The 20609-nt window shown below is 38.2% G+C and overlaps 1 protein-coding gene across 2 annotated transcripts in view; it reads left to right on the top strand.

Moving 5' to 3' along the window:
* Positions 1-20609, top strand: part of POLA1 (DNA polymerase alpha 1, catalytic subunit) — a 186394-nt gene that overhangs the window by 123222 nt on the left and 42563 nt on the right. For both annotated transcript variants that reach the window (XM_088668719.1, XM_035116609.3), the window contains exon 36: positions 14055-14148. In XM_088668719.1, the coding sequence (XP_088524845.1) occupies positions 14055-14148 (94 nt within the window). The remainder of the gene's footprint in view (positions 1-14054; positions 14149-20609) is intronic.

A 20609-nucleotide genomic window follows, 5' to 3' on the forward strand; every position in this document is an offset into this window, starting at 1 on the left:
CAGCAGCATCTTGAAGAAGGAGACAATTCAGGGGAACAGCATAAACTATTTTCTCTGCTAAGGGAAAGTATCTTGCTGAAAGAAAATGCAGTTGTAAGAAAAAATAAGCACTTTTTGCTCCTGACACCATTTTGTTGTCAAGGCAAGAAAGAAAGAAAACTTAGGTCTTGGTGTAGACTATAAACAAAAAGAGAATGGAGCCATCTATAGGGCTATACTTTTACTACTAAAAACCTGAATTGAGCTATAGCTTTAGCATGGAAGATCTCAAGCCACCATTGGCAGCTTAGCAGATTTAGTGGCTAATGAGAATTCACCCCTTGAAAAGGCACAAGACATGCCAGGCTTTCCAATAACCTCTCCTTTCATTTGGAACTGGGAGAGTCTTGACACTGAATACACAGGATTAAGCTTTAAAGAAAGCCTTGGAAAGAAAGTGGCTCTAGTGACACCATGGCCCAGATTTGCTGTTAACACGCCATTATGAGCTGTTTAGCTCCTGCCCACTAGTGCAAGTCCAACCTTGGAACCATGCTTTGTTTTCTTCACAGCAAGTCCTGATCTATAGTTCAGGTTTGTTCTTGGCTCACCAGCCTTCATTAATCTGAGCAAAACAGACCACAATTGCAGGTTTGCACATAACATTAAGCCAATGATTGTGGTTTGTTTCTTCCATGTGCTATTAGGTAGTTGCAAAACAGCCCACATTGGTGCATTTAGAGTAAACTATTGAGTAGGTTTTACCATGGCATACGAACTAGACAAGAGATTGAATCTTTACAGCAATTAATGGCATTTCCTCATTTATGGAATACCCTCCCTGGTGAGGTATGTCTGTTTCCCCTTTAATTAATCTTCTGGAGTAATTTAATCCGTTTCTGTTCATCCAGGCATTTGATTGCTGAAATATACTGCTCCTAGCAATCTTGAAATTATTAGCGGTGAGAATCTGTTACAGTACTGTTCTTAACTGCTTTTATTTTATTTTTAAAATATTGTTTTGCTGTTTGCTGCCCATCTGGGAGAAGTGAGACAGAAATTTAATTAATGATAATATGCAAGGTACCATCTTTTTCCCCCAGCACCGCTAGAGCACAAATCTTTATGGATCAAGTGCAAACTTTCCCTTTCCTTGCCATATTCATTTGATAAAGGCCTTTTTATCATAAAGAAAGTGGAAAGAGAGGGAATAGCAACGGGGGAAAATGAAAGATGTGAGGCAAGCCTGAAGCTTATATTTAACTAAACCAAATTAATTTTAGTTAAAACTTTCTGAGGTAAATAAATTCTGTTGGTTAGACTGAAGTATATTTTTGAGGAGCTATATAGGGTTGTTTTTGAGTTGACTGCTCATGTATACAGTCCAAACAAGCAGCATGAGGGCAAGGCTGCATATATGCCATGCTTAAAATCTGTTCCCAGGAAATCCAATATGTTTGCCAAGGAAAACTGGGTCAGTTCTACAAGCTTTCTCTTTTTTTGCATAATTCTACTAGTGGTTGGTTGGTTGGTTGGTTGTTTTTTTACCATTTTGTATAACTAAAGCTACAAGGAGATGCAAGGAGCTATGGCTGAAGGGTGCAGGGATAAGTCCCCAATCCAATCCCATTACACTGGTACCTCGTGTTACGGACGGGATCTGTTCCGGAGGCCTGTCCGTAACATGAAATGCCCGCAACTTGAAGCACTGTGTCTGTGCAGGCACAAAGCGCGATTTGGCGCTTCTGTGCAGGCGCAAACGGCAAAACCCGGAAGTACCCATTCTGGAAAAGATGAACTAATACTACCAACTTGTAAATATTATTCCTACCTGAACCCTTTCCAGTCCTTGATCATGATCATGTCACAATTCATTGAGGACAACCTGGAAGGTGAGCTTGACACTCCTGCACCCAAGGGAGCTATGGTAGTTTTTAGAGCCCTTAACAGTGTGCTTTCCTGGACTGTCACTAAGGCAGAATGGGACAGCCCAGCTAGGGTCAAGCCATCCCATCACTTGGCTCATTATTATTATTATATGCTGCCTCAAGGCATCATGGATCAACTCAGGGTTCAGGTGGTTATGTTTTTTTTTCCACAAGATCTGCTACAGCAGTTTATCTGTAGATGTAATGTCAAGTTTTTTCATTTGAAAAGGTAGAAAAGAGTTCGCAAGTGTCATTATAGCATCTGGAACACCTGGGGGTGATTCTGGATTCAGTCCAAAATGTACCTAATGGTATAATAGTAGGTGAAGGGTAAGAGTAATTGCAAAATATTTCTATTTATAGATGGTGCTCTCTTTGCATTTCCATCTTTAGATTTCTGGGCCGAGCTTGGTGATGTTTATTAATGATCACTTTGGATATCTTATATATTTGGTTCAAAGTAAATTGTAAAAAATAAAATGTCTTTAAGATTCCTTACTTAAATTTGACATTTAAAACAAAAATCATTCAACTCTATCAAATGCCTTTTAGGGATCTAATGAACTGCCACTTCTTTGTGCATTTAGTAATGATAATTCATACACATTGCACTATCAAAGACTAATCTAAGCGTAATAACTGTGACTTTCTTGTTTATAAATTAGTAATGTCAATGGGTTATTCCACGCAGTTGGTAGTTTGATTCTGAGTTGTGATGAGCAAACTTTCCCAGACTTGCTTTGAAAGAAACTCACCTAAAGCAAGCTAATTTGGCCTTCATTTCAAATTATCTTGTTTTAAGCTTGGGTTCAATCAAACTGCACTCATCTCACATTCCTGTGATCAGGACTTCTGGGCCCTCAATAAAATTACAGTATGCAGGAATCTTGGGGCCTGCAATGCTGCTGTTATTGCCTGAGAAGGCTACAACAGTAATCCTCCTAATTATCCCCAGCACCAAAGAAATGCGACAAGGGATGGGCTGGCTGTACTAAAGCCTCAGTACATCCCAGGAGGGCAAAAGGCTTCACAGCAAAGGAGGAGGAAATAGTTTATGGACTTTCAGGGGGTGTAGACCAGCCTCTTGGTGCAACAACCACTATCATCATCATCATCATCATTATCATTACTAAAATTTCTATACCACCCTTCATCAAAGGATCACAGGGCGGTTCAGCCTTTGCCTGCAGTTTCCATTACTTTTGGGAGGAGGGCATCTGCATCCTTTAGGAAACTCTAGATGGGATGGGAAGAGATTGACCACTAGCAAGCCAAAGTGTTCTTGAGGACATCCACTTGTTTGAGCATACTGGTCTTTCACTTTAAGCCATGGGTCATTATATGCCTGCCTCGGGTGACCTTTCAGCATGAGAGGTGTTTTCCAGTATGAGTTCCTTAGAAAGTTAGCAGATTTGTTTCTGTTTCAAAAGAGATATTGTGATTCCTGGAGGTGTGTTGCTCCAGGAATCACAATATCTTTCTCACAGTAGAGTCAAGTCTTTTTGTGATGGAAGGCCACTTTCACAATGGCATAGCACAAGGGAAAGCATTGATCATGTGAATTTCTAAGAGCACCATACATCTACTAGTCCAGGCCATTTAGCTCAAGACTGAAGTACAGTTGATAAAGATTTTGTACGGGGGTTCTGTTCCTGGGCACGGCCCCCCACCCATGTCAGCAGTGTGTATATGCATGTCCTGCCCAGTTACACCCTTTTAATGACTTTTTGGTGATGTTTTTGGTACTTCTGGGTTCGTCACTGTATGCGATTGCAAGTCTTTCAGATGCACGTTAATCAGTATGTATAATATGTATTGTACATATTGATGCATGCAGATATCTCAGCCAAAGTTCATATAAACAGGCAAAGGAGAATGAGATCAGTGGATCTATACAGAGAAGCCATCAAGACATTGGGTGGGATAAACAGCACCTGATGAATATACCTCTGTGGTGTCCTCCAACCAATGCCTGACAGGCAGACGTGGTGAAGTCTGTATCCTTGGCGCTTCATTCAAAGTGTAAGAAAGCCAACTTTAGACCTCATGTCAAGGTTTATTTTTAGGAACTATGTGGTGTGATAATGTATGACTAATAGGACTCCTCTATGCATTCTCTTCACTCTCATTCATTCGGAGGCTTATGCATATAATAAGGAATATGACTTGAAGATCATTCTGGTAGTGCTGTGATGACCACATAGACGTTGGGTTCTGAATTGCCTGTTATCCTAAAGTTACTGGAAGATTCTGGCAAGACTAGACTTCTCCCTGTTGGGCCCAGTATTCTGTCCGTATCCTGATCTATTGTAGTTAGTTCTGTGGGAGATGAGAGGTGAACTCTGCAAACTCTGCTACTCATGTTGCATGCTGCTCACTCAGAGCTATCAGGGATGACCCTCTGCTTCTCCAGGCTCTTTGTTTGCTAAAGCTTGAATTGTTGCCATGTTGAGTTTAAAAAAATGTTTATTTTGTTAAGTGGGTTGACTTCAGAATCTTATTGGCAGAGTTCAGATATTGCCCTGACTTCCACCAGAAGGTAGTGAAACTGCTCTCTTTCCTTTCTCTGAGATGCGAATTTACACTCACAATGTCACAATCTCCCTTTCTCTAATATTTTGTTCCCTATCTTATAATAATGCTTTGTGGACCAGAGTTTTATGGGCAACCTTTAGTCTCTTTTCCTTTTCTTCTCCCCTTTTCAATCTACTAATAGTAATACCAGGTAGATATGAATATTGCATATAGTTGGATCTCTATACCTTGAGGCAGAACAATTTTACTTTGATATTTTCTGTTCGATATGTTCTAAGATAATGCCTACTGGCTTTTGTACTTTGACCAAAAATATAGTTGGGGGGACCCCAAATACCCTGCTGTACCCCTGGAATAAATAATATTTTACAGAAATTTTCAGAGTTTTATTTTCCAAAGGGTAGTGGTACATCACAGTAGACTCCCGACTGGCCAAAAATCAACTTTCCCCCCCTCTTCAGTCAATCATGTATATACAGTCATTCAAAGAACTGATAAAAGGAGAAAGCAACCAGTATAGATAGAAGGCTGAATTCCTCTGAAAGGTCTCAGACTTGTAGAATTTGTTTATTGTATAGGCAATGTCTACTAAAGTCTTAGAACAAATACATCACAACCTATGTTTCACATAGGTTTTTGCTTCTTTACTAAAAGTCTGCTCACTATGATTGCTCAGCCACATTATGCCCATTAATGCCCAGTGTTAAGAGCGGTAGACTCGTAATCTGGGGAACCGGGTTTGTGTCTCTGCTCCTCCACATGCAGCTGCTGGGTGACCTTGGGCTAGTCATACTTCTTTGAAGTCTCTCAGCCCCACTCACCTCACAGAGTGTTTGTTGTGGGGGAGGAAGGGAAAGGAGAATGTTAGCCACTTTGAGACTCCTTTGGGTAGTGATAAAGCGGGATATCAAATCCAAACTCTTCTTCATTAATGTATTAACTAGTTCAGTTGAACTTTTCCGAATGCTAGTATTGCAAATACCAGAAAAGAAAGTAAAAAAAGAAGAAGAAACAATAGCTTTCTGAAGATGACTAATTTGAATGGAACTTCGGAGAAGTATGGATTGAATGAAGGGAGAGCTTGGAGGAAGCATCACTGAGTAATGTGCTGCAGCTGTTTGAGTACAATGAATGCACAGCCGCTCTGTATACATTTTCTATAATAGTTCATTAACATAAATGTTTATTTCAGGGATTCTAACACGTTGATAGTGAAACTTGGTGATGAAATAGTTTGAGTTTCCTTACGTTCAATAAACAGATTAAAACTTGCAATATCATAGCTTGAAAATGTATCCCACTGAGAGATTTTAAAAATATTTTTGTGAACAATCACCCAGTCGAAATCTGCCTCATATTTAATATGTGCTTTTCAACATACAGGTTAGGCACTCAATACTGTGAAGCCTAAAACGTGTAAAGTGGGTTGGATATACTTTTTCAGTTTATCCAATTCATGCAGTCTACGCTCAATAGCTTGCACAAATCATCTCTCCAACCATCTACTGAAGTTAGCGGCAGTTTTCAGTTGCATTATGGTCTTGGGGGAAGAAAATACAGATTCAAGTAAAATGAAACCAACTGTTGCTGATGTTGGAGGAAGAGGTAGGTTGCTGTCCATCCACACGTTAAACTGTAGCAGTGGCCTGGTTCTTGCGTCATGGTAAGCCAAACTAGCTTACTGGGGCCATACAAATGTGCAGCCTCTTCAAGATGAGTTCACAGCTCCTCCCCAGTCTTTTTTATTCTTGCACCACATCGAGCTATATCCCACAATTGAATCAAGTGCTCCCAGAACTCAGTTGTCGTTTAGTCATTTAGTCGTGACCGACTCTTTGTGACCCCATGGACCAGAGCACGCCAGGCACTCCTGTCTTCCACTGCCTCCCGCAGTTTGGTCAGACTCATGTTCATAGCTCCGAGAACACTCTCCAACCATCTCGTCCTCTGTCCTCCCTTTCTCCTAGTGCCCTCAATGTTTCCCAACATCAGGGTCTTTTCCAGGGAGTCTTCTCTTCTCATGAGGTGGCCAAAGTACTGGAGCCTCAGCTTCACGATTTGTCCTTCCAGTGAGCACTCAGGGCTGATTTCCTTAAGAATGGATAGGTTTGATCTTCTTGAAGTCCATGGGACTCTCAAGGGTCTCCTCCAGCACTGAAGAACTCAGTAGTTTCATATTAACTGTCTTTGAACCCTTGTTCTTATAGATTCTGAACTAGCCTGATTAATCTACTCTCATACAAGACCTGCCTGAAAGTTGTAATAGCACCTTGATGCTATGAAGAGCTTGGTTGACCAATCACATTAGGTCTCAATGCTTGACATCACTGATGAACAGCCTTAAATGGTGTTGGGGATGCCTCTGAAGTGCAGTTAAGTAGGCATGGCATAGGTGACCTTATTGGCATCAATCGTTCAACCAACTAGTAATATTTCAAGTTTTTAAATGTCAAGATATTTCACTACACAATAACAGAACTAGTTAATGAAACTTAAAACATTGATTTTCAGTTATTTTTTATTTAAAGTAACTTAGCAAAGTTATTTAACCATCTCCTATTATTACTAAATTTATTAGTAATCTATTCAAAATCATCTCAATTTTCTGTACTGAGTGAACTCCCAAGTGTCCAGTCCAGCAATACTTCTGATTCTCCATGCAGCCTCTTGCAAACTGCCCAAAAAATGCTCAAGATGGTTGGTGAGGGGTACTCCACAGCAAATTTGTGGACTGCCTGAGAAGAGAGGGGAAGATCACCCTTTTATTTTTTAGAAGATAAGCAGTTTCCCCAACAGCTCATACAGACACATATTTAAGACGTTTATTGTTTAAGTGTACTATTGTGTGCCTTGATAATTGCATATATATATATGTTCTGTATATTTTGATCTTGGTAGATGGGTGAACTTGACTAAAATAAACATAATAAGAATTTTATCTGAAAAGTTGATAAATGTTTTCTTCCTCCTGAGAGCCCCATGAGCAAAACTCATATATACAAGGATCTGAAGTACTGAGCTTTGCCTTTTTTCTAACATTGCAAATCGCCATGTGCAAAATGGCATGATGAAAAATGAAGTATATCTTTTATCATCTTCTAGCTGCCGAATGAGACCAGTGATACTTCCATGCAAAAAGGGGGGGGGCAACCCGAAATTTGCAGCACATTCATATTCAATTTCATCACAGCAGATGCTCATTAGTATGTTGTTATTAATTGGTATTCACTTTAGGTTTTGTTTAAAATGAAGATAATAATTAGGTTTTAATGACTGCATCTTTCAGGGGGAGGAATGGGGAAGGGTAGAGTAACATCTCTCAAAACACTGAAGTCTTTCTTGGAACTTGGCTCTACGTACTGTAGAAAAATGTCTCTTTAAGAGACACAATTCTCTGACAAGAACTTAAATTATTTTTAAAGAACTTGTCCTAAATTGTCTGCTTGATGGATGTGCAGAATCAGATGATAATGTGAGCCTCCATTCTTTCTAATCAAATTATCAAAAAGACTTCTTATAAAAGTAAGTCTCTCTAGCAGTTGATTAATGAAGTGGTGCCACTGTTTTGTATTAGAACTAATTGAAGTAATACAAATAAGTTATCTCTCTAGCCTGTAGAAATTATCTTCTTTACAAAGCAATGTAATGGAGTTGGCAAACTCCACCCCACCCCCACCCCGCTTTATGGTTCATAGCATAAAATAGAAAGGAATACAAAAATGGTAGATAGATATAAAATCAGAGCTGCTTCTCATTTTATTATCATTTTCAATTCTGCGCCGATGTTATTTAAGTAATATGTGCAACTGTACTGTGATAAGCCCATAAGCTGCTGAGCTACTTTGAGTATGTATGTCCATGTTATGGAGTTAGCTATATTTATTACTCAGTGGCTGCATGCATATTCCAATGTGAAAGTAAATTGCAGTACTAATTTTGAAATACCGTAATCTTTAGAACAACTAGCATAAACAGTCAGATTTCACGAGGCAACATATTTGAAGATAATTTAGAAATGTCTTATTGTTGGGTATAGCGGAACCAAGAACCACTCACACTTCTGCATACCTGTGAATAAAGTAAAGTTAGAGTTGCCTTACCCAAGATCTGAAACATTTGCCCCAGAGTTTCTTTCAAGGCTATAGGAGAGAGTCATTTGTTAGAAGTTTAAACATAACATTTATTAATTAGTATGGAGAGTGCAAGTGATTCTTACATCTGGTATTCCCATTAAGTGGTCACCTAAAAAAGAACTTATATTTGCAATTCAAGAGAGAAGCTTTGAAATTGGCTTTCACAAGGGGAGCGACAAGTTGTTGTTTTTTTAAAGTGGATTAATTTAGACCTTTTATTTATGCATGCTTGTCCAAGATATGACCTTTATATATCTTGAGCTTATTTAACTTGTATTTCTCTATTCATTTATTCATTTTCTGTTAATAAAATAATTAAGATGTAAGAAATGTCTCTTAAAATTACCTCAGTGAATTTTTTAGAATTATTCAGTGGTATTGGTGAAGGGAGCTTGTTGAAGAAATGCCTGACTAAGTGTAATACCCAAGAAATTAAGCCGAAAAGTCACTAGAGGGCCAAAAAAAAGGGCTTCTTCCTTTTATGGGAATGCAAAATGAAAACATTTGTGAATACAGACATCGGGTAAAAGACCCCATTGAAATCTACAGTTTTCAGATGCATTGCATTTTAAAAATATCACCACCAAAGGTAAATTAGAATTTACTAATGCAAAAAAAATTAAAATGCTGCTTTCCTCCCATGTAAGGCACCTCTTCCTTGGTTTCACATATGTGTCTTAATCTAACTTAATTGTATTTGACATTGAAAATCTCTAAAGCTTTTTGTTTTCCACTAGTTACTAATTGCAAAATATGCCAGGTAACAAAAGGGCAGGAGGTGTTGGTATAATTAAAAATATATGTGTGTGCATAACTTTTTTTATAAAAAAAAATTCTTATCCATTTAGGTAGTGACTTTCAATTAGCCTCTCTGCTAATATCAGGTCACTAAACTCCATAGCTGATGCTTTATTCCTTCATTTGGGTTGTCAGTCGTTTGCTTCAGTTGGCTGGCAAAGGTGGCTGTATATCCATTACGAGCAACACAGCACTTTGCATTTCTGAATTGACAAGCAGCTATATTGACCTAGCGCTTATTATGGGTCAACAGCTGCGTTAACCAACGGAAGGACTGAGGGGCAATTAAAATGAATTGGCAAAAATATATCTTCCTAATTTACTCCAATTTGTTATTTATGCTAACATTGTATGGCTTCTATGGTGACACTAAACAGAATGGACCCAATAATGGCAATTAACATAAAAATATAATGGCTAATCAAATTGACAGCAACTGTTTCTCATCATCTCGACACACAATACATTATCAAAACAAACTATTATGAAGGAGGTAATTTCAGTGTTCTATTCAACCTGCTGCATGTGTGCAGTCAGGGAGATGTGTACCAGCAATTACTGCTGAATCCAAAAAACTAAACAAATAACTTAATCGCTGTCGTCCTCCTTTTTTTTCCTTCTTCAGGAAGCAGTAATCAGGATTTACTAAAAATAAGTGGTGTATAATAGTATAATGATGATGCATATCATAGAATAACTAATAAGGTATAAAATAAGCTTCTGTGTTATATAAAATAAGTTCATGTGAAGGAAGGGTGAAAGTATGGTAGTATTAAGAGCACAAAATGTTAACTCTGAATGTTGCATTTTTAACAATATAATATGCAGGTGTTGATTGGACATTTATGCCATATGGAATATAATAAGGTTTTGTTATTAGAATGTGGCTGGGGGAACCCGGCCAGATGGGCGGGGTATAAATAAAAAATTATTATTATTATTATTATTATTATTATTATTTTATTAGAATATGTTATTAGAATATTACATCAATTTTCGACCAATAAAAAACCCCCACCAAACTTCGGTATGGCAAGATGTGTTTTTAAAAAACAAAGAATTAATGACTAAGAATATATCCTACACATGTAGCATTGGAAGTCCAGGGGTTTCCAGTGGTTCGGCACATCCAACGCTTGAACGAAGGCAAGACCAAAGGACCTAAGTTCTTCTGGTAGAAACTTACAAACTTTGGAATCTATAAGGAACGCTCTTCCACAATTTCCCCAGACCCTCATTATTTTGTCAAACTGCTTTTGAGTTGGTGTCATCTTTTGAATGTGCATTTGGTAGTGATTGTTATTATATACCAATTATTATAAATCCTCCCTTTTGCCTAAGAAGCTCTAGGGCAGTGTAGATGATTTGCCCCTCTCAATTTTATCCTCACAACACCTTATAAAGTAGCTTAAACAGAGGGAGAGTAACTGGCCCAAAGTCGCCCAGTGAACTTCATGGCTAATTGTTTTGTCTCCCCAGTAGATGCCCAAAATGTTTAGCTCTGCATCACACTGCATTTGGCCCTGATTGGTGGCCAGATGACCAAGTCCTCCCTCTCTTCTTCCTAAGCTTAATTTTGAAATGGAAACTGGCTTGTCCTTCCCTCTTGTGTTATTTGTTAACTCTATACTGGTAACATTCAATTCATTTTCTTCTTTTTTCACATGTTTGGACAACATACACCCAATATGCATTCTGTCTTCAGGGACATACATCAGTTTATAAGAAGTAGCAAATATTACTTTTGTGCATGTTTTTCTTTTCGCTTTTATTTTTGAATGCATGAGCAAGCCAGATGCAGGCTTAGGACAACCCCAAGATTTACAGGAGTACAGAAAGCCAGGTGGGAGAGGAATAAAACAAACTATTCTGATAGAAGGCACAGCTGGCTGGAATCCTGAGCAGAAGCACTCCTTGCTGCTCAATTTTGTTAAAGCTTATTAACATGTATTCATGACAGCATAATAGGTTTCCGTATTCTCTTCGTGGACTCTTATCTGTTCCATAGTTGTTTACAACTCAGTCTTACAAAGGACAGAAAAATATTCCCTATCCACAAAGGTAACAAGGCCACTGAAAGCAAAATCATGTTGGATACTACCCCCAGATGCAAATAATTACAGGCCAGAATTGTTTTTTGAGAAGGTGACTGACTGTACGATGTAGGTAGAGTTCCAAAGATTGATTATCTTGGTCCTTTTTAGTCTTGCTTTAGGTTTTAGGTAACATTATTAGATGTGTCAATTTAATAATGCCTGCACCCCCACTAGTTAATAATAAATTAGGCTGTTGTGAGGTGTCTTCCATCTATAAGTTGAAACTAAATGCCGTGCTGCACTATTTGAAATTTCTGCTATTTGCTGCCCAACTGCAATTTCTAACCCAGGAATAAAGCCACCTTGTTGTGGATCTGTAACCAAATAAGCAATGAACCACATACCTATAACCTCTTGTATATAGATGAAGATGAAACACTATTGTCTGAAAAGCAATGTCATCTTGTGCATGCAAAATAATAAACCTAATTTCTTGTTAAGCAAGCCTATGCATGCTGATATGGGGATAGATTCCAGCAGTTTTATCACAATATATTGATCACTTCAGTCAAACTACTGGAAAACTCTACTGTAACACTTCAGAGAGTCATATGCCTTGGAATGGGAAGTGGGAAGAGCTGTGTATCTCAATAATCCTGATACTTCTGTAATCCTAAGTAACTGGTGGGACAACACTATGGTCACTGTCAATGCCATGGCTCTGTAGAGCTGCCTAGTTACCACCACATCCACAGCCTGGCCACTCAGTGGTGGAAAAGAGCAGGCAAATCAGGCTCAGTCCCTGCACCAGCTTCAGGACTAGCAGATCCTGGTCTACTAGCCCTGCCTAACCTTTTACTGGGTTCCATTGGCAGGAACACTGCTGGTGGGCTACCCATACCCATGTCTGACAGGTAAAGGGGGTATGCATCAACAGAGTGACACTTGCATCGCTCTGTCACTGGGAGGCCAGCTGAATCAAGCGCAGGGACACCTACCCTCAGTCCACTCCCACCACAGTCCAGGTGTTTGGGGATTTGGATTGCAGCAGGTAGTTATTACGAACCTCCTTTTATGTCTAGGTTCAGTACGAGTGATTGACTTACAGAATATGTTTAAGCACATTTGGTCCTGATAGTAACTAAACTTTCCATCTTAATCCAATTTGCAGTGATCCCTGGAACATCATGGCAAAGAGAGGGATAAAACTCTCCCAAGGATCCCTGGGGTGTGGCAGATATAGGGGTGGTTTTTAATGTAAGTTTTACTCAGAGTAGGCCCATTGGAATTAATGAACAAAATTAAGTTTGGTCCATTGATTTCAAAAGGTCTTCTTGAGTCAAACTTAGTTGAACAGCACCCATGTGATTTTCTAATATAGTTTTGAAACTTTCAAAATAATCCTGTTATTTCAACAGTGTAATGCCTGCCTTTTTAATAATTCCATACATCATGTTATATTCAAGTTTGTATTGGTAGTCTTATGCCCCCCCCCCCAATTTGTAAAAGAGATTACTTGTATTGTACACATTTGTAGATTGGCTTCATTTGAGCCGCTTTAGGTGACATTAATGCAGAGCAACATATGAAACTGTAAATGGCCTGTGGCACACTGCTATGAATGGTTGGTTAACTGTGGTCAGATCCTTCAGCTACATCTACATACCGTAGTATCTCTAAATTATAAAGTTTTGCACAAATAACTCCATAATATATACCCAGTATCTTGTGGGCTTCTTATGAAGCACTTGGCACTAGCTAACATTGGAGACACGGTGATCGATAGATAGATTCTTTATTGCGGCTAAAAGCCCACACAAACAAAGTACATCAAACAGAAAAAGTAAAAAACAACAACCTGCATTTCAGAAACAAAACAAGGACAAACAGAGGCAGCATCTTTGTAAAAGTTACACCACAGCCATTTGGGATGAACGCAGTCGAATATATATGTGTGTAAAATTGCCAAGAAATAATAGAATAAAATAGTATATTAAAAAGTTTCAATAATCATACAGCATTCCAGTTCGTCTCTTGTGGGAGAGAACTGAGGTTAAGAACCTTGCCACCTGCAGAGTCCTGTTGAGTCATTGTCTTGCAAAACAAGTGCAAGATGGGACTCTGATGGTTTATCCGCAATTTCCTGAATTATTGGATTCAATATATTTGCACGGGCAGCACTGTATAAGGGGCAGTTGAAGGGAGACATGGTGTTGAATCTGATTATTCACAAAGATTTACCATTACAGACTTATTGATTGTATTTGGAGCAAAGAACTAAGACAAATAGCAAATTCTCAGAAGATAAAACAATTGCATTGAATTGCTGGTAGTAATATGTTTTGCACATTCATGCATCTTATGTTAATTAAATCAGAACTTACCCGTATTAGCAACATATAGGACGACAGTTAGCTGCATAGATTTTTTAGAGGGGTTGGGGAATTTTATTTGTCTCCATATTAGTTGGTTCCCAAGGCAACTTAACAAAAGTTAAAAACTTGCCTAACACCAAACAAGTTTAAATCCAATGCATAACAGCAAATCAGCATAGCTTGTGTATAAAAGTTGCAACTGATCATGCTTTTTCTGTTATTAGCTTTTATCCATAGTGCATTTTCATTTATGTTCTTTTTCCATTACAGTACTCTGACAAGGCCCTGTACACCCAGCTGTGCTTTTACCGGTACATTTTTGATATGGACTATGCAATGGAAAAACTTACTGATCAAGAGAAAGGTATGTTGAAACACTGTAATTACCTTGTGAGTTTAAAGCGGAAGTTTGCATCATAAAAGACTATTCTGCTCTGTTGTGCTGCTCCAGTCTGCATCATTCTGCTCTCATCATTTACACAAGTTAGTTGACTGCTTGAATTTAGGAATTCCCCATTTAAGAAGGTACCCGCATTTCCTAATATACCCCTCACTCTGCTGAAAAAAACAGTGTTTAAGGAAGGAGTGTTTTAAACTCATTTAACTGGTTGGGGGTGCTGGTGGTAATCTTCTGTTGAGCATTACTCCTACTGCGAGGGCAGTGGAGGGTCAGTCTAATTGTGGGAGAGCAGGGACTGATGGGATCTGACATAGGGCCTGGTGACAGATGCTTGCAGGCAATGAGAAGGCTGGAGAAAGCTTTGGGTTAGACTGAGTGACAAGGGGTAGAGCATAAATGGACAAAAACCCGTGTTTGTTTTAACCCCAATGATTCAAAATTTTGGTATTCTCTAGTATTTTTGTTTGCCTGTTTGTTTAAGTAGTTCTTACATCTATCCTGACAGACATTTAGAAAAAGGTGGGAAAGCTCTTTAAGGAGTAACTTACTTCTATGCACTTTCTGAAAAGGCATCACACTGGTCTGCCTGGTAAGAAAGGGTGACAACGTATCTACTTAAAAGAAAGAGTATCAGGCTCTGTTTCGAACAATAGACAGGAACTCTGCAGTTTAACCTAAACAGAAGCCAGGAAAGAATGATATCTTGAAGAACAGATCAGAAGTAATAATTTCTGTACATGTTTGACTTTCTATTGAGTCTTGCATTTTTCCATTCCTTTTCATTTAAAGTCTGCTAACCCAGCAGTAGATATAGAACACCTTAATTGCAGAGCTTTCTGACATTGAAATGCGAAGTTCCTAAAGGTATCAGAATAGTGCCTGAAGTAAAAATGAAAGGTTAGGTTAGATTGAGATATTTTCTGATTGAAACAATGTCAGATATTAAAAGTATTGTCTGTACCTTGAGAGTGCATTTCAGTACTTATTAATATCTTCATGCTATTTATTTTTATACACCAGATTTATAAACCAAACTAAATGCATACTCAGTAAATACTTTTACACAGTTACAGCAGCATTTTACACTCCCACCTTCATAAAAAAATACTAAACATGCCCAGTTTACTTTCTGGATGAATAAACTGTAAAATTGCATTTAGAAAAATGAAAGTTAGGCTGGATGACCTACATGCAAAACACAAAATCTAACTTTGAATATTTGCTTGTATCCTGTAATTTAAACATCGTTTTCCCCCTCTGTGTTCCCTCTGTGGTGTACCAAATATCAATTGAAAGTGATTTTTTTATGGATGAATTGCTAGAAAGCTTTACAAGCAGACTTTTCATAGTGGCACTATTTCTCAGAGCTACTAATGGGTGGGTCTTCAATGTGTCTCTGTTAGCAGGTGACAATTACTCAGAAAAGTATATGCAGAATGCTGCAGCTGTGTCTCCAAAGAAACTTAAGAATGAAATGCTTCAATAGAACAGGGTGTTTCCATAAGTGGAGTTCCCACTCTTAAACTACTAGTACATTTGGGTGCAAGAGAATTTGCATGTACTTTGGAAGGGTGTGCTGAATTGGCAGATAGATAGCAAGGTAGTATTTATATCATCAAGTTGATAATTGAAGTAGCTTTGAAGGCAACCTCTCAAACATCAACTAGTAAAACTGCTCATTATGGTTATTTTTCATGTCCAGTCAATCTAGAGATGAATAACTGGCTGCAGAATCCCTTACCAAGATTCATTGGCTTGCTGATAACTAAAAGAATGCTATATACTCAAGTTAAATATTCCTGGAAAAATAGGCAGATTCAGGCCCAATTTGAAATTGTGCCTAAGTAACACGATACATTTGCTAGACATGACTAAAGCATAGCATATGCAATGCTTTTGGAATGGAATAAAGTTTCTGTAATACAGTACGAATCAAACATAAAACAACCCCTTGGAGAACTGTTTCTCGGACATTGTTGTTGTTTAGTCGTTTAGTCATGTCCGACTCTTTGTGACCCCATGGACCATAGCACACCAGGCACTCCTGTCTTCCACTGCCTCCCGCAGTTTGGTCAAACGCATGTTGGTAGCTTCGAGAACACTGCCCAACCATCTTGTCCTCTGTCGTCCCCTTCCCCTAGTGCCCTCAATCTTTCCCAACATCAAAGTCTTTTCCAGGGAGTCTTCTCTTTTCATGAGGTGGCCAAAGTATTGGAGCCTCAGCTTTACGATTTGTCCTTCCAGTGAGCACTCAGGGCTGATTTCCTTCAGAATGGATAGGTTTGATCTTCTTGCAGTCCATGGGACTCTCAAGAGTCTCCTCCAGCACCATAATTCAAAAGCATCAATTCTTTGGCGATCAGCTTTCTTTATGGTCCAGCTCTCACTTCCATACATCACTACTGGGAAAACCATAGCTTTAACTATACAAACCTTTGTCGGCAAGGTGACGTCTCTGCTTTTTAAGATGCTGTCTAGGTTTGTCATTGCTTTTCTCCCAAGAAGCAGGTGTCTTTTAATTTCATGACTGCTGTCACCATCTGCGGTGATCAAGGAGCCCAAGAAAGTAAAATCTCTCACTGCCTCCATTTCTTCCCCTTCTATTTGCCAGGAGGTGATGGGACCAGTGGCCATGATCTTGTTTTTTTATGTTGAGCTTCAGACCATATTTTGTGCTCTCCTCTTTCACCCTCATTAAAAGGTTCTTTAATTCCTCCTCACTTTCTGCCATCAAGGTTGTGTCATCTGTATATCTGAGGGTGTTGGTATTTCTTCCGGCAATCTTAATTCCGGTTTGGGATTCATCTAGTCCAGCCTTTCACATGATTAATTCTGCATATAAGTTAAATAAGCAGGGAGACAATATACAACCTTGTCCTACTCCTTTCCCAATTTTGAACCAATCAGTTGTTCCATATCCAGTTCTAACTGTAGCTTCTTGTCCCACATAGAGATTTCTCAGGAGACAGATGAGGTGATCTCGGACATACGTCATATATTTTCTGATATATTCCAACATCAGTATTTAAGAAATATTAAAATCTACAATGTTGATTTCACTGTGGCTTTGTTTAATTTGCTTCATTTGGATTTTAGTGAATTTACAATGATTTTGAGCAAAATATATACATTTGATTGTTACTAAATTGGTATAATTAAGTCTTAAGAGGATAATTCTGCATCTTAATATCTGTAAGATTTTGCTTTATTTTGCCATCAGGTAGTTGATATAGACTAATCACTGATTTTTTTTTTCGTGGGAAAATAGAGTTTTAAAGCAATGGGAGAGAATTTTTTTGTAGATGTATTGTGGTTATACAGTTGATAGTTTTTATTTCCATAATGTTTTTTACTATATAATTATACATCTTAATTATGTAATTACCATCATAATTATTATGTAATTACATGTAGTTCCACTAATTACAAAATCAGGAAGTATAATTATCTAGTAAAAAAATTCTAAAATCTTATTTTATGAACTGGAGATCATTTAAAAGACCAATTGGTGAACTACTACCGTATTTTCTTTACTAACATCTGACATCTTAATTTAATTCCTGGCCTCCATCTTTTGAAGCCAGCAAATGGTTAAAGATATTGCCAACATCTGCCTTTAATGAATTATGAAAGTATGATGAAGTTCTTTTGCTTTGCTTTACAGTTTTCTTCTTAATTTTCCTGGAGCTTATGTCTGTTTTGTTGCTGCTACTGTTATCTCTTAGAAGGTCAAGGCATTAGTTTCTTCCACAAAAATTTTAATAACTAGCAACGTACTAAACAGGAGTGGCTGGTCCAGAGGGGCAATGCCACACGGCTGCCGTTACACCACTGGCATTCGGAGAGGGTGCAGGGGTTCGGGTGATGGCAGAGAGATTGGGGTGGCATGGGCCCAATAGTGGAGTCAGTCTTCCTTTCTGCCTCGCTAGGCAGTCCAGCCACTGCCCAGCTAAGCAGCAGCAACGCCACTGTCAGGAAGGCAGCTCTGTGGTACAATGCCAGCCATTCCTGATATGTGAAGTACAAATAATTTGGAGTTAAAGTTAAACAGAGCACTGAGAGGTGGGGTAGTCAGCAATTACATTTGGATATGGGAGTTCTAGGTTTCAATCCTAACTCAAGTGTGAATTCTCTGAGTTGGCTTCCATACCTCGTTCATGACCTAATAACATGCAGACAAACAAGACTAACACTGAAATTAAAGCTGATATATAAATTGTAGTTGCCATCATTTTTATGAGCAATCGTTAGCCTTGATTTCTCCAAAGAATGTATTATACTATAATCTCTTTAGGCTCATGGGTTGTTGTTAGCTGGATTCTCTTCTTCGCACTTTTCATATGGGAAAGCCCAGTGTCATGTTAATAAGCAATACATCAAAGTACAATAATCCTTTATATGCGTACTCTGTTGATATTTTTTCACTAATAGCAAACATTACCACATACAAATATATAAATAAAAATTAAGCCACCTTTCATGACAGCGATGTAAACTACTTATCGCTCTGAACTGTTGTTGTCTTTTAAATTCTTATCCATCCTTCTTAAGGTCCCAGGACAGATCACAACAGTTTAAATCAAATTTAATTCAAACTGAAGCACTGGAGAATCTGGCTGGAACGTTTGGTCATTAGGAGGGAGCAGTCTTAAAATAGGTAGAGTTGAATGGTGGGAAGCTCATGACAGAGATTATGTAAGGTTTTTTATTATTATTAAGTACAAGCATTTCAAAATGAAAACTCTGTGTCAACATGTTCTGCAAAGTGGGACTCCCTTTATCCAGCATTCTTTTACCTGGATATTAGGATCCAAAGAGCGCATCACAACTTGTTTATGAAGCACTCAAGGCCAATCCCTAGGCTTGAGTGGACCCTCAGCATACAGCGAGTGACCAGATTCCCTAGTGGTGCAGGCGCAGGCAAGCCTGTATTCACCATTCACACCCTCCTTCTGAATAGGTATGTAAGGCAATGCACTGTTGGAAGCCAATCAGTTGCTTGGCTTGGACTGCTGCTGGACATCGCTCATGTTATGATTCCTGTGGTGCAATACCCAGTTCTGAATTGCATTGTGGGAATTGTACCATCCCAGCTGGCTGGTGTCGGATTTGATTACTCACGGGCTCCTTCTCCATGCCAGATTGATATGCTTTTGAGAAAAGGCCACAGTCTGCCTCATAACACTGAAAGATGCACCTCTTCTGGCTACATCCTGTGCCAGAGAATGGAATAAAGTTGTGCCTTATAGTCTAGAAAATTCAAGAAAAAATGTCAAGCAAAATCGATATGTCCTTTTTGTCTTTGTAATATGCTCCATTTAATATGCCTGTTTCCCATTTTCTGACTGTTTCCCTCCCTTATTTTAAAATGGATGACACTTGATTTGAACGTTGAGAATTATGTCCCAAATACACTTACCAAGTTGTTGTTGTTGTGTAAAAAATTTTAAAGTATAAACTAGAGTGATAAAGTGAGCATGCTACTCTTATTTTCCCAGCATTTCATCAAAGGTTGTCTATTTACATGAATGTCCTATGATACTGACAAAAAACTAGAATAAACACATTTACCTTTTTATAGAGCTGGCCTCTGAAATTCACTGAATTCATCAGCTTTCAGCAATGCATCTTGCTGCTTTCATTGAGTTCAGTTTGCACCCAGGTTTTCAGAATAAAAATCTAGTGAGAGTAACTTGTCCCAGTTACCTTGCATTCTTTATTTTTACCTTATTTTTAACCTATGAAGATATTGATCTTGCTAGGATTATAACTGCAAAATGTGTATCAAAATATTTTCCTGTCTTAAATTATTTAACACAAAATCTAAGAATGCAGTTATTTTGACATGAAAATGTTATGTGCCGTAATATTTCCACTTAAAACAGACATTTTCATTTTATAAAATATGTATGCAGTAAGACAAAAAAGAATGCAAGGAAGTGAGTGACAGATGGAGCTATTTTATTTACTAGATAAAAACAAATAATCCTATTAGTGTCAGATATTATGAACTTGGAATTAAAATACTGAGCTATTTATGTGGCTGTTTCATTTTTTTATTGCTGTGAGTGGGCTATAACTATGGGGTTGGATTAGTAACAGAAATAGTAACAAGTACATTAGAGTTGAAATATTTCATTTGAATCCCTGTGGGAACTATTTCCTCTCTTTATTAGTTATAGGAAGTTTGGGGGAGGGACTGTTCTACAAATAGAAGAACTTAAATTGTGCGTGGATTGTTGTTCTTGATTGGACTCGTGCATGGTTTTGCTTTTTGATGCGGGTGCATATGTGCACATATGTCTTACTTTACTTTATAACGTAAAGAAAAATAATCTGGATAGGTAAAAGACTTAATGGCTATCCCAATGAAACGTACATACCAGGGCAGCAGGAGCAGAATGCTTTTTAATAAAAGTTCTCAT

Source organism: Zootoca vivipara, chromosome 4 (assembly GCF_965207765.1).
Source record: "Zootoca vivipara chromosome 4, rZooViv2.hap1.1, whole genome shotgun sequence".
Lineage (NCBI taxonomy): Eukaryota > Metazoa > Chordata > Lepidosauria > Squamata > Lacertidae > Zootoca > Zootoca vivipara.